At 41.6% G+C, this 27,613-nt stretch overlaps 1 protein-coding gene across 1 annotated transcript in view; it reads right to left on the bottom strand.

The window, feature by feature from the left end:
• The window catches only part of OCA2 (OCA2 melanosomal transmembrane protein), a 189,680-nt gene extending 163,570 nt beyond the window's left edge, over window positions 1–26,110 (bottom strand). Inside the window, exons 1-2 of the mRNA XM_061377887.1 lie at window positions 26,033–26,110; window positions 595–875 (exon numbers count right to left, since the gene is read on the bottom strand). Coding sequence (XP_061233871.1) covers window positions 595–854 — 260 coding nt within the window. The 5' untranslated portion in view covers window positions 855–875; window positions 26,033–26,110. The remainder of the gene's footprint in view (window positions 1–594; window positions 876–26,032) is intronic.
• Window positions 26,111–27,613: the final 1,503 nt, after the last annotated feature.

The following is a 27,613-nucleotide window of genomic DNA, read 5'->3' as shown; positions in this document are numbered from 1 at the left end:
CAAGAAAGGGTTAAAAAGCCACCTGCAATATTTTTGGGTCTGTAAAATATTTCTAAATGCTTACAAACAGAATTGTTGATGCTGTATCTGTTGCAACAGCAAAGACTAGCGCTCCCACCCCCAAACCTGCACCTCTCCTGATGCAGAAAAGGATGCACAAGGAGCACACACTTGTGGTGTGTCAGCCGTCACAGGTGTGTTATTAGTGCCATTTTAGTATTCACAGTCTTACCTGTAGTGGTTCAGTTTACATCATTACAGTGTGTTTTTCTGAAAGAGGCAAGGGGAGGGGACATGAAAATTTCTTTATCTCTGTGTGTTTTGTGACACCAAGTAGGGAAGGAAAGGCATGTTCCTGGTCTTGAAAGCACAGTAAAATTGGCCTATGGCTGCTATTAAATCCAAGATTAGTTAAAAAATCCACAACCCCTCCATAGCCATTAAGACTGCTCTGGTGCCCCATTAAGCTTCCTGTTCTCTATGTAGGTGGGAGAAAAAACATTCACTTAATAAACATACATATCTGCTCTGTAAGGAAATAAAAACTAACTTTAATTAGGAGAAAAAAAATGTTCTATTTGTCCTTTTTCTTACCTTCCCTGAATGGGGACAGGGGTGAAATCCTTCCCCAGAGCAATGCAGACATCCTCCCCTATTGCTGGGTTTTCACACAGCGTCTGTTGCTCTCCAAGACTTGCTACCATGCCATGATACTCTTTCAAAAGCCGCAGCTCGTTGCAACTTCTGGTCACTGGTTTGGCTGCCACTTTTGGAGTTTGATGTAGAGATGTCTCATTCAACTCCATCTCTTGTTGTCTAGGAATAGTACTTTCATCTTTGTTATCCAAGTACATCTGTCCCTGGGGGGTGTTCTCCTAAAGAAAGTGAAAACAAATATATTAAGATTAAATTGAATTGACTCAATATTTACTTCAGTATGTGTGCATTAAAAATGCCAAGCAGAAAGCTTTATGTTTACCTTCGGATATTTCTCTTGATGGTTTATTACCACAAGGAATAATACCAATGTTTGAAACATCTTCAAAATTAGCCATTATAAGAAGCATTCAAGTGCATAGAGATGAGTCTTCTACTTTTTCCACGTCTACCGTGACTTTCTCCCACAGATTTCCCAGGACCTATCCCACAGAATAAGCCAAAATAATCTCCACACCAGTGGCCCAAGAGCCACTGGTGCAAAATATCTTCCCAGCTTATAACAGCACTGCTTCACCACCATGACACTTGTTTTCTCCAGCAGCTGTGGTGGCAGCAGCCCTGCAGAAGACACCTCTCCCCTCCTGGCCTTCAGGCTCCCTCTGGAAGCCCTGTCACGCAGAAGCTCTGTTGTATCTGATGGCCCCTCATTAAGCAGAGCAGGTACTTGAGTTCTATGAAAACAACATGCCATTTCAGCACTTGCCAGAGGCATTTATGAAATGTGAATCAAACCTTGATGAAAATTAGGTTCTATTAGATGATTATTAATGGTGATTATAATAAAAATTAGTGCATAACAGTCAAAAAGCTTTTATGCTCTCATCATTAAAATTCAGCGTGAAAAGTGATAAAAAACACTTCAGAACCCCACAAAGTGCACAAATCAAGCATGAAGACTGAGTTAAAGATCTGCCTGTCTTAAACACACACTGTGGAGTCTAATCACAGGAATATTTCAGTATAAAGTGCTGAAGCCACCACAGAGTACGGCAAGAGCTCAGGAAACAGACCCATCAGCCTCCGACATCCGTGTGGCGGGGGAAAGCAGCTTTGCCAGAGCACATATGGGGCAAAAATAGCACAGTAACAGGGAATAGGTTCTGCTCTGGTTCCAGCTGGAGAAATCACTAGAAACAGAAATAACAAAAAGCTCATGATGATTTTGTACAGCTTTGACCTCTCAAAGCTATAAAGTTATTGGCTTTACAGAGGTCCTGGTTTTAGACATGGCTGACATACATCAAGAGACCCTGAAAACAGTTCAATTTTCAATGGATAATACTTCTCCCCTAGGTATTTTCTTAAAGGGACAAGTCCTTTCTTCACTCAGTGTAAGGAATACAAGCGTGGCTGATGTAATAACAAATACACTGTCACTGAGCTGGTCCAGGGCTTCTCCATGGCCTGAAAAGCACGAGTTTTGGTGAACCAAGACAAAATCCCAAGTAGAAGTCCTGGAAAGCCGGACTTACCGCTCCTGCACTGGGGGATCTAAGGCTGGAGATCTTGTGAGAGCCAACACAAAACATGCAGGAGTAACCACTGCCCCATGAACGTTGTCTTGTAACCTCTGTTAGCCTGCTGCCCTACCAGGCAGCCACTTTTGCTTATTCTAAAATCCCAAGATGCCTTCCTACCTAATAAATAACTTTGAAATGTGAATACTTCCAATTCCAAATGGAAAAGATAATTGCTCTTGTCTTCAATATTACTTTATATTTTCATGTACAGATTTTTTAAGACACTCTGTAAATCATAATTGAGACATCTGCCCACTTATTCCATTTTTCATAACATTTGGTTTGTCTGAGTGCCTGCTGTGAAAAGACATAGATTTTTAAATTATGTCAGGCTGTGGAAACATGAGCAGTAAACTTACAGGAACTCAGGCTGTGCCAGTTCTTAAAAGATGAGAACCTGAACACAACCTTTAAATTCAACCTTGTCTCACCCCAGAAGTAGGAACCTTTTATCTGTAAGTGAGTAAAGACTAAATTAGTCAGGCTTTTGTAGGTACAAAGCCCTTACTATGAAAAACATTAAGTTTCAGAAATAATAAAAAAACAAAAGAATGCCAAGGACAAAAAGCTTAAGAGAAAATCTGATGCCTAGATCCAAAACCAATAAAACACATTATTATGCATTCACAAAAGCTTTGCAAAAAGATAAAATAATACAGCATCATTTTGCCACAAGAGACAGGTTTGATTGTGATTACCTACATAGCTAAAACATTGCTAAGGCAACTATCACCATGGTATCTAAGCTTCTAAGACATCGGTGCATTTACCATTCAAGAAATTCTCAAATGATCACATTTTTCTGTAGTTAAAGAACTTTTCTCCACTTTTATTTCTTCTTTCTTTTTCTTCTCTTGCAATGCCTCCATCAGGAACAAGACATAGGTGAGATGCTATCATGTGAAAGTGAGAAGATATTTTAGACAAGGAAGCTTATTTGGGGTTCATCAATCTGGAGCTATGCACCACCAAGGGCTTTTTGCCACAGCTATAAATTGATCCAGTAACCCCACATGCAGAGTTTTACTGTGAAAGCGCTAATACAATGTTTAAGCCATGCTTGTTATCCCTTCTTCATCCCTGTCATCCCAAGGATCCACTTTTAAAGCCCTAGTGCAGAATTTATATTTTCTTCAATTTTTCAGGTGCTAATAAGATCAACAGGGTGCATTATTTTATTTAAGAGGGTTAGAGTAGTCTGCTTTTTGGTTGCAAAACAAAATGCTGGAGGCAAATAATGTAGCTGGTAATACATCATAATTTAAAATATTATTTTCCTGGGTATCAATTAAGCAAAGCACAGAATTTTTGCAATCAAAAATTAAGTGGAATTTTATCTTAGGGGCCATGAGATGATGAAATATTACATCTGCTCCAGCTAATGCCCAGAGTTTTCTGCCTTGCATATCTTACTATCCAGTAAAGCCTCTCTCCCATCAAGACTGGAAGAAAACATTACCTCTGCACTAAGACACCTTCCCATTACCAGGCAGAAACCCAAATGAGAAAGAAACCCTGAGAAAGAACTAGCGGAAGAGGGAGGGAGTGGTGCTGCTGAGCAGTGTGCCTGCACACCCGCCTTACCCAGGGGAAGGAGAACAACACTCTCACTCAGACCCCAGAGCTTGGATGTGCTGGAGACTTCTCTTCCAGATAAATTTCAGACTAAATCTCACCTGCCTGGGAAATCTCTCCACAACATAGAATCATAGAATCATAGAATAATTAGGGTTGGAAAGGACCTTAAGATCATCAAGTTCCAACCCCCCTCCCATGGGCAGGGACACCTTGCTCTAAACCATACCACCCAAGGCCTCATTCAACCTGGCCTTGAACACTGCCAGGGATGGAGCATTCAAAACCTCCCCGGGCAACCTATTCCAGTGCCTCACCACCCTAACAGGAAAGAATTTCCTCCTTATATCCAATCTAAACTTCCCCTGTTTAAGTTTTAACCCATTACCCCTTGTCCTATCACTACAGTCTCTAATGAAGAGTCCATCCCCAGCATCCCTATAGGCCCCTTTAAGATACTGGAAGGCTGCTATGAGGTCTCCATCTGAGACTAAACAAACTTGTCTCTTGCTCCAGCTCCTCTCTCAGTGTGCTCCTGTACCAGGTACACTGTAGAGGCCATAGGTACAAGCTGCTGCGAGGAGCCTCCCACAGTCTCACACTGAGAGTACTCCACACAGACATGCCTCTGAGGCACCTTTCTGTATGTGCATCTCCCTCCAGATATGCGTCTCCGGACAGATTCCCCACAAGTCAGACGGTTGATGCTGTACTGGCCTGCCCTGACAAAGACACCTTATACTGGTCTCACCAGCAAGGAGGAGAGTTGTTATTCCCAGCCTGTGGCCTGGAGAAACAGACCATGTCTTCAGCATTACACCTCATAAATCCTACCACAAGAGGCTTGCCCTTGCATAGCCACTGCATATCCCTGATCCGGCCATTCTGGGGACAGATAGATGAAAATGCAGTTCAAAAACCATCCCTAGAGCCACAAAACCAAGACACTGTACACACACTACCACAGCCAAAACACAGTAATTTAGATTTATTTATTTTGAATAAAGGGAGGGTACTTTATTGTCTAATGCTGTGATGTGCAAACAAGAATTCTCTGTGTTTCTTAATTGGTGTGTTTTCTTTCATAAATGGAAGGTGCTTCTAACTGTAGGAAGAAGGTAAGACTGGATCGGGCATAGAGGGTGCAGCAAATCACTTTGACATCAGGATTTCACAGTATGCTCCGGTGAAGCTGTTTTCCATGGAAACCCTGGCAATCCTACATATAGGATCCCCATTATCCCGTAGGGTGGTGTTAGGGTTGCACATTGCACAGAATAATGCCTCACAGAGGAGCTCTCAGTGTGGGAGGCGCGACAGAGTGGGAAGACAACAGAGTATGGTGTGCAGAGAGGGGCTTTCAGGGCAGGTCAAGCAGATTGTTACTGCTGACTCTTCCATGGTTTTGGGGTCATCTTCTCATACCACCCATCAGTGGCAAGAGGAATGATGTGGATAAACCTTTATCATTATGCACCTACCATACAAATAAGACTACCTGAGACTTGTGCCTAATATAAGACTCCCTACTTAAATTCCCCATGAATTCCTCGCCCACAGCTGCAGGGAGGACTATTTGGCAGGTGGAAGCAGGGTGAGAGGCTATAGGAAGCTTTGTCTCCATCGGCCTGCCCAAGAAGAAATTGCTTCAAACTGCTCCCATGATATCTGTTCCCAGGTATTTGTTCCCAGACACAAAGAAATGTTAAATCCCAAATACCTTATACTCTCTCTCATCAGGTTGGGTAATGGTTTTAAACTAAAAGAGGGGAGGCTCAGGCTGGATGTGAGGAAAACATTCTTTACCATGAGGGTGCTGAAATACTGGAACAGGTTGCCCACCTTACAGTGGTGTTAACGCAGAAGTCCCTGCTACACATACAAGACCTCAACTTTGTTAGTGCCTGGGCTGCTTGTCTTCCCCCACTGCTCGCGGAGTTCATAGGGCTGACAGGGAGCCAGCACAACAGCTTCCCCTGAGCTTAACAAGACACAGGAAAAACCTTTATGTGGTCAGAGTCAAAACTCTGTGGTCAGAGTTCATTTGCCTCTGCAAATGAAGTCCCCAGTCTCCTTCACACTCAGCTGATTCTGCTGCAATCCAGCAGCTGCTGTGCCCGGAGACACGGCCTTGCCTCCTGAAGATACTAGATAGCTGCAGAGCCCAGAGGAGATGTGGCCTTGCAGGATGGTGGTCCATTGCTACTCGTGGTGATAATAGTCATGATGGAGAAGTGTGCTCAGGGGACAAGCCTATTGTACAGCATGGTTAAAACAGCTTAAGAGGGAAAGCATTTGTGGGCCCCAGAGCAAAATTAACATTGTGAGGAAACTACTTGAAGGCCAGCTGATGAAAGAAAAAAATATGTTCTGTTATTCTCCTTTTTGAAGTGCAACCCCACAGATGACTGCATCGTTGCAACTCTGGGCAGCAAACCATAGCACGGGAGCAAAACCAAGCAGCCTTGAGGAAAAAAAATGTAGTGCCCATCTGCATCCCAAGAAAGCTCAAAACCGTCACGCTGCACTGACATAGTCACTACGAAGGGACTGTGGCAAATAAGCATGACAGAGCAGATGTAAGGGGAAGAAAAAACAGTGTTGGTGCAATGTGGCAACACTTCCAAAAACCATGCTGCCAGCAAAACATGGAAGGATGAGTATGTCATCCTTGGTAAGCCCCCCAGTGCCTGTGTCGGGCAGGACAGGCTTCCTGCGCGATGGTCACAGCTGCGGTACCAACACTGCCGCTCCTGGAGCGCTTTTAGGATAGCCCTGCGCTAACTAAGCGTTAGCAAGGGTTTCAATGCCCGGAGCCTTCACTCAAAACGGCCACAGCCTGAGCTCACCGGCCTCGGCCCGGAGACAAGCGCTTGCAGCCCGGCGCATACATGGGCACAGGCTGACCCCTGCTGGCAGCCTGACCGCCGACCAGAAACTGGTTTTCCGCGGGAAAAACACATTTAAGGGGGATTCCATTTGTAAAGCCGGGTGTCGAAGGAGAATCCGCTACCCCGGGCCGCACCTGCAAGCGCCCTGGGAGAGGGAGGAGGGCCTGGCCGTGGCCGGATCAAGCCAGCAGTTCCTGCCAGAGCGCTCCCCGGGCTGCACGTCGGTACGCATACATACATATACATGGGTATATATAATTATACATCTACATGAGCCAGCAGACACTCATTCTGCATACACAGGGTATACATGGGTATATATAATTATACATCTACATGAGCCAGCAGACATTCATTCTGCATACACAGGAATGGTCTGATAGGGCAGTCCTTCATGCAACAGGAAGCGGTCTGTATGTATCTTCAGGTGATGAACAGCAGAGGGGCATGCACAGGCTGCCGTGGTCAGGGCAGCCAGAGTCTAAGAATTTGCCAGGAAAAAAAAAAATAAATAAAAAATTTAGGAAGTTTCATCTAGTTCAGCTGAAGGTGGCATTGAACAGAGGCTTACATCATCACTCAGGCAGTAGCTGCTCATCCTGTTCAAAGATTCATTTCCCCATGTAACCATTATCCTATGCTAAAAAACCCCCAGAAATTAGGCATTATTAAAGAACACACTCTGTCCCTGCATGTTTATGTTCCAATGCCCTGCTCTTGCTCAGTGTTTAATCTAAAGATTTGGTTTTCAGAGCCTTTTAGAAGGTGTCTTTGTTGAAAGAAAAATGTATCAGCTTGGTCTTTAGGAGCAGGGAGCACTGCACACATAATGGCAATCAAACAGGCCAGCTACACGGAAAAGAAAAAAATCATCCAGATAAAACAGTAATTTCCTTTTTCCTTTCTTATTGCATCTGTCAAAGAGGACAACACAAAGCCCATTCAAATAAATAGGCAGACATTTACTGCCTAATCAGATGCAGATAAGTTGCGATACATTGTAATTTTAGCTTTTCCCTCTCCACCACCTTCATGTCCTAGATCCCTGTAAAGCCCATAGAGAGAGATAGACACTGGCAGCCAATCCGCCATCCAGCACATACTACAGTGGACCCCTGGAACAGGGTCAATGCAGCATGCCTCAGAAGTGCCTGGAACTCTCCCTGACTAGCTGGGGACCTGGGCCTGAGGCAGATGTGTGTTGTAAAGACATCTCAGCTTCAGTGAGCGAATTTCCAGCAAATGTCACTAGCCTAACATCAGGGATTGGAATCACTGGGAACATGAAATCTGTGACACCAAATAATGCTGTATAGTTACTAGGAACAGTGCTGGAGCTTGGTCGTTTGACGGCTTAATGCTGTCACATCAACGAACCACTGCGTATACTGAAGTAGACTTCTTGCTGGTAAGAAGTGAAGGGGGAGGGAGGGTGAACGTCAATATTAATACAACAAGCCACTGAACAACTTATTCAGCCAAGGTTGCTCAAGTATGACAGTTGCATCACCTGTGCACAGGGCCCCTGGAACCAAAACAGTGTTGACATCTTAGACAAAAAGGAGAGAAAAGCAGCCAAGTACAAAGCAGCTAACCAGTATCTTAAGTTTATGAGCCCAGAGATTCAGAGGGCTGTGTCAGAAGACGGCTGTGTCAAAAGGAAAGTGGTGTAACTTTGAAACAAACTTTTTGGATTTTGGTCTTACTTTGGGTAATAAAAAAAAGAAGAGATGCTAGAAGAGATTTCCAAAATATAGCTGGTGACCACTCAGCGTATGCAGCTTCCTCGGATTAAAAGATACTGAGAAACCAGGTATGTCTGAAAGGAAAAGAGTCACAACCTTTCTTTACCCAAGTGTAAACCCAGAAAGGGTTTTCTTCTCTCCTTAAGCTATGACAGTTTTTTTTTGTGCCATGAAGTTAATGTTTCGGCATTCTTTTAAAAATATGATGAAAAGCAAATGCCATGTTGTTAGCTCAAGAAACCTAAACAGCCTGCTGAGATGCCCAAGGCCATTCCTGGCAACTGTGTGTGAGAAAGTGGAAAGATTCACACCTATGAGCAAAATTCCAGCACTGTAGCTTTGGTAGAGGACTTTTGAGAGCTCAGTATTTTTGCACTTTCAGAACCCATTGTTATATGGTCATGGGAAGACAGTGAGACCTCATGGTCTCAGATCACATTGAAGAGCTTCTGTGGGTAACTGCTGAGGTCTCAAGGTAGAGACAAGCAAGAAATACCAGGCCCTGTGGCACTTGTGAGGGTCTTGGGTGTCCCCAGAAGCTGCAAACAAAGACAGCACAGGGTGAGAACTCAGGCAAGAAAGGCTGTTAGGAAAGACTATCCTGAAATCTTACATGTCTTCCAACAGGTCTTTAATGATTATTATAAATTGGCGATGTTGTTATTTTTTCTTTGGGTTCTTTATCCTTCAGATGTCTGACTAAGTATACAGCAATGCTCTATCTTGTTATTTGGTACATATAAACGTCTTTACATCTTCCTTTTATTGTAAAGAGCAACATGGTAGGAAGGATTTGATTGGTTAACACTATATTTTGCAATTATTAAAATAAACCTGTCTAGTTTCTGCTCTGTTTCAGATATAAACAGGAAATTCAGATTTCCAAGTGAAAAATGAACATCTATATCAGGGATTGGTTTTTTATTAGTTTTATGCCTGTACTCCACTAATAAATGTTACAAGTTCTTAACAAATTATTCTACAGACTTTGAAGTTGAACACCAAGCTCCCTAAAAAAAGTGCAGGAAAATATATGTTATTGCCCCCTGAATGACATGTCTAGATGATTGTTATTCCCACAGTACCAATCATTCCTATGCCTAACCTGATAAACTGCAGGTGTTTGAAATTGCTGCAGCAGCTAGAATACTGATACACAATAAGCGTTCATGTCACATTTCTCCTGTCCGCTGTTAGCCTAAATTTACTTCATAGAAAAGAAGATGATAAGGAGTCTGTCTGCAGAAAGGAATTAGAGCCTCCGTATGCCTTGGCAGCTGTACCAGGATAAAAAGATACTAACAGGTGCAGAAGAGCAGAGTTCATGGTATTGCTGGTTTCTCCTTTATTCCAAACATGCAGCAAAGTAGAATAAGATATTTTCCTACAGGACCTAAGTGCAGTGAGATATAGACTTGCAGTTTTTAGCTGGTCTCTTTGTTGTAATGTTATCAGAAGAGTTTGGTTTGTGTAATGCGCTTTGGTGCAGCGACCATTTCAGAATGAATGTAAATTTTTTATCGCCTGCTAATATGGCTGGAGTTTTAACTTGACTGCAGGTAAAAATAACTGCTACATGATTTGTTGACACTGGCCATAAGGCATCCAAGATAATTGAATCAAAGGAGGGACATCAAGGGAGGTAGGTTAGTAGTTTGTACAGACCCATTTCCATATTCAATGCTCAAAAAAGTTAGAGTTTTTGTTTACTTTTCAAAAAACATTTTTATTTACTGAACAGGTGGTTTCTTCCTGTGCTAAATAGTTTCATGGCTATGTTCAGAAACTGATGATTACCACAGGACAAAGCTATTTCCTGTCCTATAAAGCAATGAATGCAAAAGCAATGATCTCCTGAGACAGTCATGGCAAATAGCACAGCATTCCAGGAGCCTGACAGTGAACCTGTGAATGGATGTAGCTGTACTGGTTTCAGGCGTTGCTAGTTCATTAGTACTTGTTCTTTTTTACAGACTCGAAGGGATTTGGTTCTGTTCATATCAAAGTTTCATTTTGATTTTAGCTGGGACAGGGTCAGACCTGATTGAGCTAATAAGTCTCAGTTTGGATTAGAAACATCAGTGCTATTCTAATGACCTGCTCTGGTATTAAAAACTGACCAAGCCTACACTGAGTAAGAAAGGGTGAAAATGTAAACCAGACATATTTAGAACTGTATTTTTTGGGTCTGGGCACTCTGTTAGCACCTTACTGCTGTACACATTTTTTTGCCTGCCTCATGTTTCAAATGAGCCTGCTTTTATTTACATTCATGTTTCTTAGATGCAAACAATCATGCCTTAGAAGGAAACACGGTGTCTTCAATGAAAACTGGTATTTCTGTGCTGTAGGGGGCACTAGTTTATGTTGTGGTCCTGACAAATTTGTTAACGTCTCTCACAGCTTTAAAGCATTTTTGCAAGACCAAGAGGCTGAAAGCACGGAGTATGGGATGTAGATTTGTGAAGTTGGCAGCTTTCTGGAGTGTTAAAGCTTATGAAAATCCAAATCCAAGATAAAATGTATGGAATGTGAGCCTTGCCTTGGAGCTTTGTAAAAAATGCACTGAGGCTAGTGAGAGTCCTTCCACAGCCTTCACTCAGCTTTGGATCAAGCCTTTCAAAGATGTTTGGCCTATGTGTGAGAGTATATCAGTGTGTTTCCCTGAAAGGGGGAGCAAGGGTGGCCTCTCTGTTCAGGTAATCTTAAGCAAACTACCCCCGACAAGTGATTTTGTTTGTTGGCACTCGTGGAAGACAGTGCCTTCCTGGGCAGAAAGTTCACTGCACAGAAGAGTCATTAGTGAGCCCTTCTGCGAATCCCTTCAAGTCTCCAGAAAGTCTGCAGCAAGAATGAATTTCTCAAGGAGCTGCTGAAAGATCTGAGAAAAACTTGGCTAGAAGAATAGCCACATGATCCTCCAGTCCCCCAAGTATTGGCTTTCAGACACTAAGCCCAGTGTGACATGTCAGCCTTACGCAATCAAAAACCACCATTCAGTGATAAAACAATACAGTATCATGACAGATAAACAGAGGGGAAGAAGGAGACTGCACCCACCTTCCCCTTTCTTCCTTTGTTCTCATTCGAATTTTTTAGCATCTAACAGTTCAGATGGAAGTGGAAACATCACACAGTGACTCTGGCTGTCTGCAGGGCAGCACAATGGCCGCAAGCAAGTTGCCATGAGCACGTGTGAGCACCATGATCATCACCTTGTGTCAAGGCAGACCCATGGGCACAGCCAGCTCCGAGCTTTGAAAAAGTTCACACAAGTTTGTTTTACCTTCAGCTTTAGCCCTCCATCATTACACCATCCCTTTAAAAACCCCTACTGAAAAATAGCCCTTGAAAAATATAATTTGCAGGTCATAGAGCTTGACAGAAGGCTGGAAGAAACTATAACCTTGTTGTGTGACAATTGGCTCCACTCTGCTCTATCCTTTTATTATGGTGGTGACACCCTATTCCCACTGTGGGGCATAGATACAAATAAGAAGAGGAAAGGAGACAAAACTGTTGTGCCTGACACTCACACTAATGACTCTTCTCCCTACCATAAAGCTAGAGCAAGATACATCTGCACTTACTCTAAATCCTATTTTCACTGTCAAAGAAGTGTAAATGAATGCTAGGTTTGGTGGGAATAGGACTATTATCTTCAAAGAGATGATTTGACATATCTAAACTTCTCAGCAGTTTTGCTGGAATACAAAATTTTCTTTACCCCAATACAGTTTGGAAATCTCACCCTAGCAGTCACAAGAACATGGAAGGCAATGACTAGATAATTTCATGCATCACAAAGCTTTAATTTAATCATGGATCGTAGTTCAGGAGACATATTATTCAAAGATATGTATGAATTTCATATTGAATTACAGACATTTGTTTCTTTTGCTTATGCAAGATAATTGCTAGATAATAGTTAGATAAAGAAATCTTCTTTTCATTTATCAAAGTTCACAAAAGTTACCTCGCAGCAGAAATAGTTCTCAGTTAGCACAGCAATAGAAAATTCTTTATTATTAACTTTCCCTGACATCCAAGTAGTCTGCATTTTAAAGTTAAATATCAGTTATTTGAAAGTAAATCAAGCACTCTCTGATGCTCAGGGTTGTAGCTCAGTAAGTGGCTAAACAAAACTAATTCACAACTTTGTTCCTTCAAAAATGTAAGGAAAACCAGCAACAGTTACTTAGCCCAAATATTGCTGGAACTGTGGGAAAGTTCCTTTTGAAAATACAGACACCTTTAGTTTAGGATTACATGCCCAAAAATTATTGAGATGCTTTTTACTTAATGGAAAGCATTGCCACTGGAATTATTTATGATTTTATGATAAACTGGTTCTAAGGCATCCATCTGGACCCATTCAGAGCAAGCATCTCTGCAAACAGACCTATGCAAATAACAGGTCTAGGAGCAAGGAATGCAGTATATTTACACAAAATAAATCTCTACAGCAAGGAGCCACAGGCCTGCAAAATGTTCCAGCATTTAACAGACACAAAAAGCCTATGAACTCCTGCACCAGGTACCGATGTAATGGGTAGGAACTGAGATTGTTGTTTTCCCTCCATATAATGATTTTTTATCCACCAAGTTCTGGGTACAATGCTGGGGCTCTCCTTTTGGAAAGGAATTTGGAATAAGGGAGGCAGTGCAGAAAAAACTCAGTGGCAATACTTCAAGGGCTGGAGAGCTGCCTTATCATGAAGGAGACCAAGGGTATTCAATCTGTCCCATTTCTTCAAAAAAAGAGAAAATAATCTGATACTAAAAGACTCTTGAACTTAGCGGGTAATGCTTCACACAAACTGATGTCTAGAAGCTGAAGTCAGATAAATTCAAACAGGAAATATAGAACAATTTTTGTTGCCTTTTCTGTTAGTGGTCACATTGATTAACTACTGAAACAAACTACTTTAAGACAGCAACCCAGCAATATCTTCTCAACCTGAGTTATCACTGAAACATCTGCTTAGACAAGGCACATCAACGCTTTTACCAATGCTTGTAAAACTGACTGAAATGTTAGAATGTGGGATAAAGATGTGAGAGGTGGAGTTGAGAGTCCCCCTCAAGACCCACATGCTATGAAAGTCCAGATGTACAGATTTATTTTTAGTCCATGATCTCAAGTTCATTTGGGGTTAGTTTTCCAGCTCAGGAAATAAATCAGTGTCAGTACCAACTGGAATTTGGTTTTTAGACCTTGGCTTTGCAGATCTTTGATAACAACCAGGGAAAACAGAAACGGTTATCACAGTAGAAAAGTTGTTTTAAAAAAATACTTGAAGTAATCTGTTCCTTTTGGACCTATAAAACTGTTCAGAGGCTTAGGTGAAAGAAAAGCCTCTAGTTATTGAGAATTTTTTTGTACATTTTCATGCTTAAAAAGCGACGCTTCTGCCAGCAATTTTCATTGAATACTGTTATTTATAGAGCCACTTCAGCAATGAAATAGGAAGCTGAAATCACACTCTGCATTCTTTGGCAGCCCTTGACATGGGAAGGATGTCTGTCTGAGAGGTACTGAGAGGTATTTAGACTCTTTTTTTCTTTTCTTAATAATAGCAAAAAGATAATAAAAATCTGTCTTCGGAGCGTCCGTATAAAAGTGGAGAACTCATTAGCTGAGAGACACACAAAATGCAAAGAGCTTGTTATGCTTTTGAAGATACCGAGTTTATGCAGACATTGTATTCTAATTGGATTTTCCAGCAGCAAAAGCAGAAGACTCTCAAAATGAACCCTCTAAGGGAGTCAAGAAGTGACTCTGCTCTTTCCCTTTGAGCCCCTGTAGCAAACAGGACGTCTCAAGGTCTTTGCTCCTAATGACTCCCACCCCAGTGGAGAAGCTCATTCACTCACTCTGTAGAGGAGGAAGCTGATGATGACTGCTGGTGCCTGCAGCCTCCCCTCCCAGCCCCAGACTGCTGAACGTCTTCCAATAGGCCATGCCAGAAAGGAGCTTAGTTATGTGTTCTTCTCATCAGCCCTACTCTTGTTTCAAACATGAGATACCTCAGCCCCTGCTTCTCCTTGGAAAGGTACTAAAAGTGACCATTGCACCCAAGGGGAGCTTGGTGAGGTTAGTGGGACCCAAAGGCACTTGTGCTTGGGCAGCTGCACTGCCAGAAAGGCAGCCTCACTTATTTGGGCAGTCTCCTGCTCCCCAGCGCCCACCCATGCACACATGCTTTCCTGCCGCACAAGCAGGAGTGTCTAACAGCCTTGCAGGGGGTGTCACTGATCCATGCTGTTGTTTAATTCATTGTGTGACATAATAAGGGATCCTGGAAAATGAATGCAGAGTGCCTTTTCTTCTTTTTAACACACAGAACACTGCAAGCTGCTGTCTCACCTAATGATATGATATGCACCATATAATAGTTCAGGTTAGAAAGGACCTGTGGAGGTCTTCTAATCCAAACCCAGGCTAATGCAAAACTGAATCCAGGTTGAGCAGGGTCTTGTCCAGCCGGGTATTGAATATTTCCCAGGATGAAGATTCCTCAGCCTCCTTCTGCCTGTTGCTGTGCAAACACACTCTCATCATGAGCAAAAATTCCTTATATGCCAGCAGAATTTTTCTTACTGTAGCTTGAGTCTGTCACTTCCTGCCTTTTACTGTGCACATCTGAGACAAGACCTGCTCTAGAACCGCTTTTGCATGTTAAAGACAACACTAAGATATCCTCAAAGCTTTCTCTTTTCCAGGCTTTCTTGAGAGAGACAGAGATAACAAACTCAAAAGCCTGCATATCACACATTTCATATCCCTGATGTTTGCGTAAGCAGGGAACGTGGGCTGGCATGCACAGCCTGAGGAAGCAGGGACAGGGGATTAAAATGTAGCCCCACCAGAAGATACCAACTTTGGTCAGTGTCACTTACATTGTGGGCAGCCCAAGGAAACCTTTTAAAACCTCTGTCTCAGATTTCCTACATCTAAGTATTGCATCGATGAGTTTACCACATCAGGCATGTGAAATTTTTAGTCATTTGAGATTAAAATAAACTTAAACCACAGCAGTATTGCAAGTCTATCAGCAACAACATTGTCGTCAACCAGGCAAAGAATAAAATACTCCACTGTAAACTGAAGATGCATACTAAATACACTTACTCCTGTTTGTACTAAGTATGTAAGGCAGAGGGACAAGACTACCAGCCCAGCAGCAGCCCCTTTCCTGCCTGTCCTAAGCCCAAGGGATTTTGAACAAGGTAAATGGCTTCACACTTGCAGAGGGTTTTGTAGAACTCAGACTTTTTTTTTGCAGCTCATCAGAGAAAGGAGCTACAGGAAAATGGTTTACTGAGGGAAATATCAGACCCCCTGTGCTGTTATCCATAAGAAATGCATCTCTGGAAACATTTGCCTCAGAACTGGAGCACAAAATCACTTCCAGCACAACAGCTACTGCATAATGGCTGCAAGAACCTGAAGCTTGCAAAGGAGAAATTACGAGCTGTGTGATGATGGTCTTTGGATTAGAGCATACAAGCACATCATCACTGTGAACCTGGGAGCATGGTCATGGTGTGCAGACTGTTCCCAAGGGGTAACCACAGGAGGACCTGCTGCAAAACACCAGACATGTTCAGTGTAATGCAAGAGTTTTTTTCCCAGTAACTTCTTTGGGTATTCATATTTCAAATCTGCTTTAGAAAAATGCTTTGGATGAAACCTTCATTTCTGTGAAATGACAGGAACTTTGTCCTCACTGAAGTCAGTGGCAAATATTTCTCTATTTGTACCTCCGGCAAAACAGAAAAATATACACTTTTGAAATCAAAATGAAGCTGTCTGTGGTTTCATATTTTCAGCCAGGCTGCAATGACTTGGCTACACTGTGGTTCCTACATGCATGCAAATGAACTCATTTACCATTATTTAATTTACTGAAGCTGAAGCACATATGTTGTGACAGAGTTGAGACATATACCCAATTAAGCCTTAAAAAATAAGATCAGAAAGAGATGCAAAAAGTGCTATAAGGAGCAGTGAAAGGGAATGGACAAAACAGAGTCACTGCTGACATCCTCAGTCATAAAATCTTCAGTACATGCAGGCACTTCATCAGGATCTTAGACACGGTGCCTAGGATAATCTCCTAACAGGGGCTTACCCAAATAGAATAAAAGCATAGAATAGTTAGGGTTGGAAAGGACCTTAAGATCATCTACTTCCAAACCCCCTGCCATGGGCAGGGACACCTCACACTAAACCATGTCACCCAAGGCTCTGTCCAACCTGGCCTTCAACACCACCAGGGATGGAGCATTCACAGCTTCCCTGGGCAACCTATTCCAGTGCCTCACCACCCTTACAGTAAAGAACTTCTTCCTTATATCCAATCTAAACTTCCCCTGTTTAAGTTTTAGCCCATTACCCCTTGTCCTATCACTACAGTCCCTAATGAAGAGGCCCTCCCCAGCATCCCTATAGGCCCCCTTCAGATACTGAAAGGCTGCTATGAGGTCTCCACGCAGCCTTCTCTTCTCCAGGCTGAACAGCCCCAACTTTCTCAGCCTGTCCTCATACGGGAGGTGCTCCAGTCCCCTGATCATCCTCGTGGCCCTCCTCTGGACTTGTTCCAACTGTTCCATATCCTTTTTATGATAAGGACACCAGAACTGCACACAATATGTCAAGTGAGGTCTCACAAGAGCAGAGTAAAGGGGCAGGATGACCTCCATCGACCTGCTGGTCATGATCCTTTTGATGCAACCCAGGATACGGTTGGCTTTCTGGGCTGCAAGCGCACACAATGAAGCCAGCTCATGTTCATTTTCTCATCAACCAACACCGCAAGTCCTTCTCCACAGAGCAGACTACACTGGTTCTACACTGGGTTCTAGTGCTCAAACAACCTATATGTCCAAGACAAAAAATAAAGGGCCATTTAATGAAATCTGGTGCATAAAAAATGTTAGCAGAAAATGGTATTCTCAGGGTATTATGATCACACAGCCTTTATAAAGTTATAACCCTCATATATTTGCCACATACCTGTGCTGGACTGTGCATACACAACAGCAAGTATGTCGCATGCTAACCAAAGAGAAGTGACCAAGTGATGCAGTGCATAAATTAGTACTTATCTGGTGAGAAATTCCTTGAAAACAAAAAAAGGGATGTAGAAGGAGTGTCTCCTGATAAATCAAGTCCCTGCTCAACCCCAGACCAAGTTAGCTGTGATTGCATGTAAAGTTACTCTAGGGTTTTTTTGATGGCCAGCTGCCTTTTAGCTTGTTGAGAGATTTTCTGGCTTCTAGCTAAAGCATCCAGTGCCCCGGCAAAGGAGAGCACTGGAGGCAAGGCATCCTCTCCACCAGGGCAGACCCAGCTAAAACTGTCATGGCTGGCATGAAAAAAATTCACTGCTTAGGCGGTCTTGGAAGCTAACAAGGATGATACACAGAAAATGTCAAGGAGAAAAAGAAGAAAATTCATTTCCACATGGTGCTTAAATAAAAACCCATGAAATTATTCATTGATATCAAAGACCTTATTATTCATTGAAATTACTTAGCTTCCTTCTTCAGGAGGAAAACATTACAGCATTGTATAGTGCTAGGAGGGAAGGAGTACTCCCTAACAACCAGAGAGTCCCTCTCTATGAAACTCTAGTGGATCACTGCTCACTCAGGATACAGACATGGAGCAACAGCCCTTAAATCCTTAAGGTAAATACGAGTTCTAAATGTAAGTGGTTATGTGTGTGTGACTGTTACATCTACTTTTCTAGAGAAGATGCTTCTTTCAGTCTAAATTCACATTTAATTTTTTTTTAACTCCTTTTCTTTCCTGTTTTTGACTTTTACTCAGCTAGGAAAAATGCAAGTAGGCACAAGCACAAAGCACTAGCTGCTGCCCAAACTTACATATGCAATGAAAAGCCTGCAGCTTAACAAAACAGTAAATACACAATGGCACAAGAAACTCTCTTTTCATTCCCTTCCTCAGTTGAAGTCAAGGATATGAAAGAAGTACTTGCAAAAACATTTCTTTTGTTAAACATGTACATTAGTTTGTAAGACTGTCATAAGGATACATTATCACATTAGGATGTGGTCTGTGGAAGAAGAACCACAGTGCTGCTGCTGAAATGCAGGAATATAAAGGTTAAGGCACAGTTCAGCTCATCTGTCATAGGCAGCCAAGGCCATGCTTATTTACCAGTTATCCAAGAATAACTCAGAGCTTCCCTCCCTTGCCCCAAGTCCCATGTCCTGCCTTCCCCACTCTCCAAGGATTTGCAGCTCCAGGTGATGGTAGTTTTGTTCTCCACAGCCCTTGTTGGACTTCCATGGCATGAAGTTGTCCAGCCATCTTTTGAACCCATGGAAACATCAAGTATTCACAACTTCCTGTTGCAAATAGCTCCTGGCAAGTGACACTCCATTGCAAGTGATATTTTATTAAAAGAAGTTTTTTCCCTGGATGACTGTAGACATTCTGGTTAAAACAGGATTGGAAGAGGGATTCTAAAGCATCAAGAAGACCAAGGGGTTATTTGGAATACAGGGGATGTGGATTAAAATCTGTAGTTCAACACTAGATATGCATCTGAATGTTGCATCAGCCCAGCATTTGACCTGACTTTGGGTGTTTTGATGCTAATACGTACCAGAAGAAGCTGTTGGAGCTACACCAGTTTCTGCAAACTGGTCAACTCTACCAATTAATGCATATCTCTTGGCTTAGGGAAAAGAAGACTTGTCAGCCTGTGACAAGGTATTTATTTCTTGTGGGTAAGATGCAGCTTGAAGTTTCTTCCCTGGAAGATCTGAAGCCAGCCAAAGCCCTACTGCAGAGGACATAGAACAAGAACAGTCAAGGCTGGGAGGGACCTCTGCAGACTGCCTTGTCCAGATCCTGCTCAAACCAGGCCTGGCTTCAAAGATAGTTAAGGCAGACTAAAGTACTGTCATCTGAGATACCCAAAGCAACCCAGCGTTTGATCCAGGTGCTCCCTGAGTATGTGAACCCAATGTAAGAAGGGAATGGGCTCCTGGTAACCAGTAGGCTACAGCTTTGAGGAGACACAGATGTGGATTTTGCATTTCCCAGGACAGAGCACAGCACAATTACCAGACTGTCCTTCACAGAGTCTTCATCTGCCACTTATTCCTGGATTCTTCATTTCAACTCAACACCAATGGTAAATGTTTCTTAAGTGCAATTCCTTTTCAGGAAGGTTTTAGGGAGAACTGGGTATTTCCCTATCAATCCATAAGGTCAGCTTTCAAAGCTAATATACGACCTTATTTTACCAAGGCACTTCTGAAAAGTTCATCCACCACCCCATGTGCACAATCCACCACCATAGTCTGAGCCCCAGGCTGCCTAGAAGGATGTTTGCTTTAAAGAAGATGGTGAGTCCTGCATCAAACTGTATCAGGCAAGGGCCAGACCCCAATGCACATGATAGCAGTAAGAGTGTTTGGCTAACTCCTGCCCCTTAGCTGAGTGGCCTGACTGTTGTGTAAAATCGTGCAGATGCCAATGAGGCATTTCTGGTTAAACACAGACAATCAGGATGCAAAATCCACTGTGGGAGGAGGTGGGGATTTATGAATAAACCTCCCATTTCCCTGCATGCTTACAACAACCTACCCCAATTCCCTGCTCTGTCCAAGTCTTCTTGAGCTGTCACATGAAGAGTCATCCATGGGCAGCAAGCTTGCCAGGCTCCAGCTCAGATAAAGGATAACTGTCTGCTGCTGGCTATAGTTAAGCCCTTTCTCTCCTGTACTTCTGAACTTCTTAGTATAACACACCAAGGAAAATAATTTCAATGGGACATTGTATCTGCAAGGTAAAACACTGGTTTATAAACTAAATTAGCCCCTATTCATTCACTAGGAGGTTTTAAAGTAGACCAAGCAAGGGCATACAAGCACAAGACTGCCAATTCTGAAAAGTATGTATTAGCAGTTATATAAGCAAGTATAAAATACCAGTACAAAAAACCAAGGGGCTCTAGCACTCAATTGATTATAATAAGCTGAGTTTAGTGCTGAAAAAATCAAGTCCTTTACTGAAGCTTGAGCCATGTTTGAGGGTATTTAAGGGTCTCCCAGTAAGTTTTCTTGTGCCTATTAGTGAGTATGTTCAGCTTTCTCACTTCCTACATAAGCACTGCTGAAGTGTCTCTGCCTCTCCCTCCATCACCAGTTTTCAGGACCTTATCTTTGAGGCACACAGCTGTCTCATCCATGTGTATCCTAAGGCCTACTTTGGGGGGTTTTCCAAGTTTTCCAGTAGTATTTGTATTTGGACTCTGTAATTAGCCCACTGCTATTCACAATTGCCAGGTAAAATTCTCCCTGCTACTGATGAGACAAAGCAAAAATGCTTAATTACCTTATCAGGAAAATAGAAGATTAATAACAGAGATTCATGAAGGTGCATTTTGTATTTGAAAAGGTAAAAGAAAACATACTGACAGAGCTACCAAAAAGGTAGAAACTCTTCTTGTTTTAAAGAGCCCTCTTAACCAGAAATCTTCCTGCATATATTCTTGAACACAAATGACAAATATTCAAAAGTGCTTTATGGTATGATGATAAATGACACTGCTTTGACAAATATTTCCACCTACAATATTCTGGTTAGATTGGTTAAAACAAATTTCAAAATTACCCATCTATCATGAGATCTCTACAGTGTTGTGAAGGTTGCTTCTACAGCATGAATTCCACTAGGAACTAAAATTAAGGGTCCTTGCAAAGAGCCACAATGACTAAAATTAGCATATACCATTTGTAAAGATCAGTCACTAGGAGAAGATGTGCAAACAGAGAAATGGCTCCCTCAACATCATACAACTATTGGATGATGTCTCTACAAAGAGATATTGCCTCAACTATGCATACGCCTATAGGTTATGATTAATGTCTGACATAAGAGAGGCTGTTTTAACAGACTCTAAGACTAGTCTGAGAGTAGTTTGCAGTGCTATACCCTGAACAGTTGCAACATCTCTCCTATTTGTACTTATTACAACTTTCGGCACTGTTCACTTTGAACACTGCCCTATTCCCAAGAAAATGGAAAAAAAATATTATATATTTGTGGTATTTGTGTTATGGCATAAATACAGTTTCACAAAGCACTTTAACCAACCCAATTGTCCTGCTAAAAATATATATAAAAAAAACCCCAAATTACAAGCCTACAAACCTACAAAGCCATAGCAAAAATGTATTTCTATGACAAGCAATTGCAAAATGCCGTGCTTCATTGCTACTCTGACAGAGAAACTCTTTCAGAGGGAAAATCTTCCATAAACACCCTTTGCTATTCAAGGAATATGGACTGTCACATTTATATTTCTGCTTTGATTTAGTTTCAAACAAAATCCTTTCCAGCAAGTTTCCCAGCACCCTTGCTGAAGCAGCTCCTGCATTGTGCAGCTGGAAGAGGCATTTTGCTGTGCTCTCCCTGCTGCTGTTCCCCACAGAACATAAAATACATCTCACTTGTACCTCATGCCTCATGGGACAGCCACCTCCCTGCATAGTAATTAACAGATCCATATAATCAGGAACCCACAGATCCAAAAGAACTCATGTAAACATATTGCCTTCCTGCTGCTGGACTGGGGGGAAAACATATGCTTCAAGTCCTCCTGGTCTGAAGACAGGTAAAAAATGAGATATTTAAAAAATGCTCCCATTGACAATGGAAAAGAAAATATTACACCGTCGAGTGTAAGGCCTGAGACCAGAGCAAGCCTTTGGATTTAGGGCAGCCCTGGAGTACTCCACTATGGCCAAGTCTCTCTCCATTATATTTGACTAAACATTGCTCAGGGGTCATTATATCCACCAGTGAAAAATTATGGCACCAACTCTAATCTTGATGGAGAAGAGCTCTTTGTAGGCACTCTCTGTGAAGCTGCTGAGAACTGCAGCCCAGCTGTGGCAGTAGCTGAATGAGTCACTAGCTCGTTCCCCACATCCAAGCCTCTGGTGGCTGAGCTGCAAGCTACAGCATCACAGCTGTGTTAGCAGTAGCAGAAAGCAGTTTTGTTGGGCTGAGTAGAATTCAGTAGCTGGGAAGTAGTACAGGGAAAAATAAAATTAAAATAAAATTAAATTAAATTAAAATAAAATAAAATAAAAATACAATAAAAATGACCTATGAAACAAACAGAAAAACCATGCTGCCCCTTTTTGTTAAGCAACCAGACAAATCATAGGCCAGCCCCTTGAAAAAGAATAATCAATGCTCTTGTCAGTTTTGAAATTGCAAGTTATAGGGCTTATCATGCCAAGATGGTTTATGCAATTAAAACAGACATTTAGAAGATCGGTTTTCTATGCTAAATTAAATTAATAATTGTAATGATAAGTGTAACCACTAGATCAGGTTGCTCAAAGCCCCGTTCAACTTGGCCTTGAGCACTGCCAGGGATGGGGCAGCCACAGCTTCTCTGGTCAACCTCTGCCAGTGCCTCCCCACCCCCACAGTAAAGAATTTCTTCCTAATGTCTAAGCTGAACCTCCTCTCTTTTGGTTTAAAGCAATTGCTCCTTGTCCTATTCCTACATGTCCTTGTAAAAAGTTCCTCTCCAGATTTCTTATAGGCCCCTTTAGGGACTGGAAGCTGCTCTAAGGTCTCCCCAGAGCCTTCTCTTCTCCAGGCTGAACTGCCCAAACTTTCTCTGTCTTCATATGAGAGGTGCTCCAGCCCCCTGATCATCATTGTGGCACTCCTCCCCAGATCTGTCTTTCTTAGGTTGGGGGCCTCAGAGCTGAATGCAGTACTCCAGGTAGGTCTTACAAGAACAAATAGAGGGGAAGAATCATGCTCCTTTCAATGCAGCCCAGCATACAGTTGGCTTTCTGGGTTTCTGCACAGCAGAAGCACACGCTGCTGCGTCATGTTGAGCTTCTCATCAACCAACACCCCCAAGTCCTTTTCCTCAGGGCTGCTCTGAATCCACTCTCCACTCAGCCTGTAGTTGTGCTAGGGATTGCCTGGCCCAGGCGCAGAACTTTGCACTTAAGAGTGAATGGATGGTTTTGGCAGCCCTATACAGCTTTTCTAATGGACAGAGACTGTTTCCTTTCTTCTCTCTGCCAAATTGAAATATCAGTGGGTTCATTCCTCTTTCCTGTTTGATCTGCTCCTATCTGGACACGCAGATTTTAGAGTGGATGATGATCCTACAGTGACCACATTAAAAAACCAAACATCTGCCAACCATTACCACATGGCGGTTTCTAAGATAATGCTCAATTTGTCCCCGTTTGAAGCAGTGACATGCACAGCGTGTGCCTGTTGGAAAATAGGAGGATTGTTGCAGTATTATGGCTCTTTGACCAAAAACTGTAGGAAAAGTCATCCAACCTTTGGTACACAGACTTCAGTAATAATTTTCTTTTGTAAGTAGGACAGGCTGATGGGGTTTTGTAAAGCTCTTGAAGAAGAAACCAGGTCATCACTGTATCAAATAGGCAAACTTTATTGCACTATTAACACGATGTTGTAATATTTGCTCTTGTCTCAATTTCACTTTTTTTCCATTTGTTTTTAATTGAATAAAATAGCCCTAACTGAATACAGTTGCCAGCCTTCCCCTAAAACATATAATGGCTATGTGGCTATTCTACAGAAGTAATTTACCAAAACCCCAGCAGTTTAATCTATTCTGCGAGAGAGGCGACGGCCAAATCTTAACAATAATAACCTGAAGGCTTTCTGCTGTAACAGGATTTAGCAATAACTTTTAATTGGCAGTTCAAAGTTAATCCTCAGGGGAAAATGTGATTTGGCAAGAGCACCCAGTCACAGAAAGAAAAAAAAAAAATATTCATTATATTGTGGAGGTTTTTTCTCAGTATTTCTACAGCTACTGTTATTGGGAAACCATGTAGAAATAATTGTTGTATTGTCTCGCACTAACAAGGCTCTTCTTATGTGATATATTTTATCCGTTTTGTACGTTATTTCTCTATTAATGGAAAAGAGCGCAAAAGCTTAAATTTCTCAGTTCTCTTAGTAGGCTATAGCTTATTTTAACACATCTTCTAAAGGGAAAATCGTAGGCACATCCCTTAGACTAACACTCTGCTCTTCTCTTTCTGTCCCTCAACAGTTTCCCATGCCCGCAAGCCTGCACTTTCCTTCTTTTCCACTTTTTCTGCTCAGAGATCTTCCCTAAAGGCTTGTGGTGAGGAACTATTTCTCCTCCTAGGTTTTGCTGTAAAAAACCCTATAAGCCAGGTAATTCTCATTAACTCACCAGGATCTGTTCAGCCCTAAATTTCAGTAATTCTGTCATCCATGGTTTCCCTTCTTTGTTCCTGTGATGTTTAAGATTTACTCATGGTGACCTGCTCAACTCAGAGGAAAGCATATGGATGCTTCAGGAGAGAACTGATGAGGTCCAAATTAGCCTCCTACTAATAGATAAAAGTCTGCATTGAAAGCTAAGCTTTTGCAGCAGTTCAGGAGTTCCCCTTGTGAAACTACCAGGAACTCTGATGGCAGTATATGAGATCAACTTTTTTTTATGAGAGTTGAGGTAGCAAATAAGAATCTGTTTTCCACCCGTGAGTATATTAAGAAGCACAAAAGTATCCCTACACTTCAGCTAAACCATACCTCTTGAAAGCTGCAGCTCTTCCACATCTGTATTACATCTATATGTAATAGATTTTATCCTCAAAAATATACATATGGATATTCCCCATGAAAAGAAATATATAGCAACATTTAAATTACTAATTCCCCAACCTCTTGCCTTAAGTTTCATTGAAAAATAAATGTTCACACCTAATCTGTAAAATCTCAAGTTCTTGGGAAGTGGTGAGAGAGTTTCACCCTCTTAGACCTGCTGCAAATGCAGGGCTGAGCACAACAGACAAGTCCATTGTTGCTCTGCGACTGCTCTCCTGTTGGCAGACTGCTCCAGCAAGATGACTGGAAAAATCACAACAGCTTGTTACAAATACAGCCAACATGAGTAAAATTGTTGAAAAGGAATGGGAATATATGCCTGCTGCATTCATTTTTCATTAAATCATTTTACTTCAGACAGGAATTCACAACATGATGTCTTATCTCAACACAGAGACCTAAACACACTTTTTAAACATGAAGGTTCATATTTTACAGAATTATCTAGCCCCAAAAGTATGCCTGAATCACTTCCCCTGCACATAAATTAAATAGGAGAGGCAAAAAATATCTATTAAAAATACAAGTGAGTTTGAGTCCAGAAAGAATCTACAATCTAAAGTAAGTTAAAACAACCTTTTAAATATTAAATATTCTGGGAAAGGTTAATGTTTGAGACAATGCAAAAACAAAAGGAAATGTAACTAAAAGAACCATTAAACACTGTAACTCAATGTGTCTCAGTGATGTTTTAAAAAGCTGGATGCTCAGGTATACATAAATGCTGTTGATAGATCCTGCGCTATATGAAAAGTTTGACTAACTTTTAATATGTAATATTTTATTGCATGTATTAAAACTCATCCCCTCAAGATAAATGAATTACAACAAGCTGTTCTAGAAAACATTCCTTGTAGAAAAGTTGCATTTTACCTGCTCTTTTGAAGAATTCCTGAAGCAGTTCTTTTGTCTGAAAATAAAAACCTCTGAAATGAAATCAAAGAAAAATAAAAATAAAAAATTTCACAGATGTTGAAAGAAAAGAGACTTGGTTCAGCTGAGGGAGCTGCAAGATGCCTGGTGTTTTCTGAAGAAAGAGTTTATTTGGATAAATGACCTTGTCGCTATGGAATTCAGCTCAGTTCTTTGTAGTAAGCATCTCTGGATGGGGAGAGAGTGACATTGTATCCTGTGCACACTCATAAATGAGGCAGGAATTCCCAGATTTGCCATCATGTGATTTCAGTGAGGAACTAGCACTTGACTTACTCCCAGCACCCGTTACTCCCTGCCCAAACACAGCTCTTCTGAAGCCTAAGATTGATGTAACAAGTGGCAAAAGAGAAAGAGCACACTGATCACTATTGGCTTCACTGAGCAGACACTTCAGGCGCTGCCCTCAGTTTGGGCAGGAAGTAAGAAGAAAACAGAGCAGAAGTACTGTTATGAAACTGCCACAGAAGTTATAAAAGAGCAGATTTAATAGTTCTCACTATGAAAAACAGGTAGTACTTGAAAGGGGAGTAAAAACTCACAGAAAGTACTAAAAAATATTATACTGACAAACACTCGTTCTCATTCTTTATTCTGTAATTTCAAAAATTTATAAATTACACTGAGGTACTCACGGCAATGTTAATTAAGCACCACACCACCCAAACTCTTTTTGCCAATATCAGACAAAAACTGATAAAATATAATCTACATTCCCCATACATTATATGCTAACCAAGGAAAAAGATGATACATTAGTATGATAGCAAGAAGCAGAATTAGACAAAAGCAAGTAATATAAAATTCATTCTTCAAAAAAAGAATGATGCTGTTGACATTTTGCCTTGAAGAACTTCATGACATTAAGCAGTAATGATGGTTTTTTGCTATCTGAGCCTTCCTGAAGAAGTAATTGTTCTTGAAAGATGAGTAACCATTTTTGACCTTCTAAGATTCAAGGAAGAGATGAACACTTCTAGCTCCCTCAGGATTATCCATAAGGTCATCAATAGTTATCTCCAGTGTTTCCATTTGATGCGCATCGTGAATGCACATCCATTGCCTGTCTCTTTTCTCTTGCTCCTGAGAGAGGTGCTTACTCTATGAGTCAGGTGAGAAAATGTACTAAGGTAGACCATTTTGCAGTTTCTGTTGAATTGCTCCATTTGTGTTGTTGCTGGAGGTACTTAACTGTCCAAAAGTATGCTTTTAAAACTTCGGGGATTTTTTTTTCCTAGGATATAAAGCATATCTAATAGATGCTCTTTTACTGTAAAAATAGGTTCCAGTTTAGTCTGATTGTCTGCAAACACCAAGGTGACAATATTGTAGACTCTAGGACATTATTTACACCCCTGTAACTCAAGAAGTGCCTGCTCATGCTTTGTGAATACAAATCTATTTATACCTATACTCAGTATCACGACACGACTGCTCTAGTCTGGTAGTAGACCTGCCAGTGAGACAAGCCTTCTTAATTGCAGAAAACAATTTCCATGAAAATATTAATTTACAGACATT

This window comes from Neopsephotus bourkii, unplaced genomic scaffold (genome assembly GCF_033783945.1).
Source record: "Neopsephotus bourkii isolate Nb327-2 ecotype Australia unplaced genomic scaffold, CSIRO-AGI_Nbou_v1 NB_1760, whole genome shotgun sequence".
Lineage (NCBI taxonomy): Eukaryota > Metazoa > Chordata > Aves > Psittaciformes > Psittacidae > Neopsephotus > Neopsephotus bourkii.
This window is presented reverse-complemented; position numbering and strand designations above follow the sequence as displayed.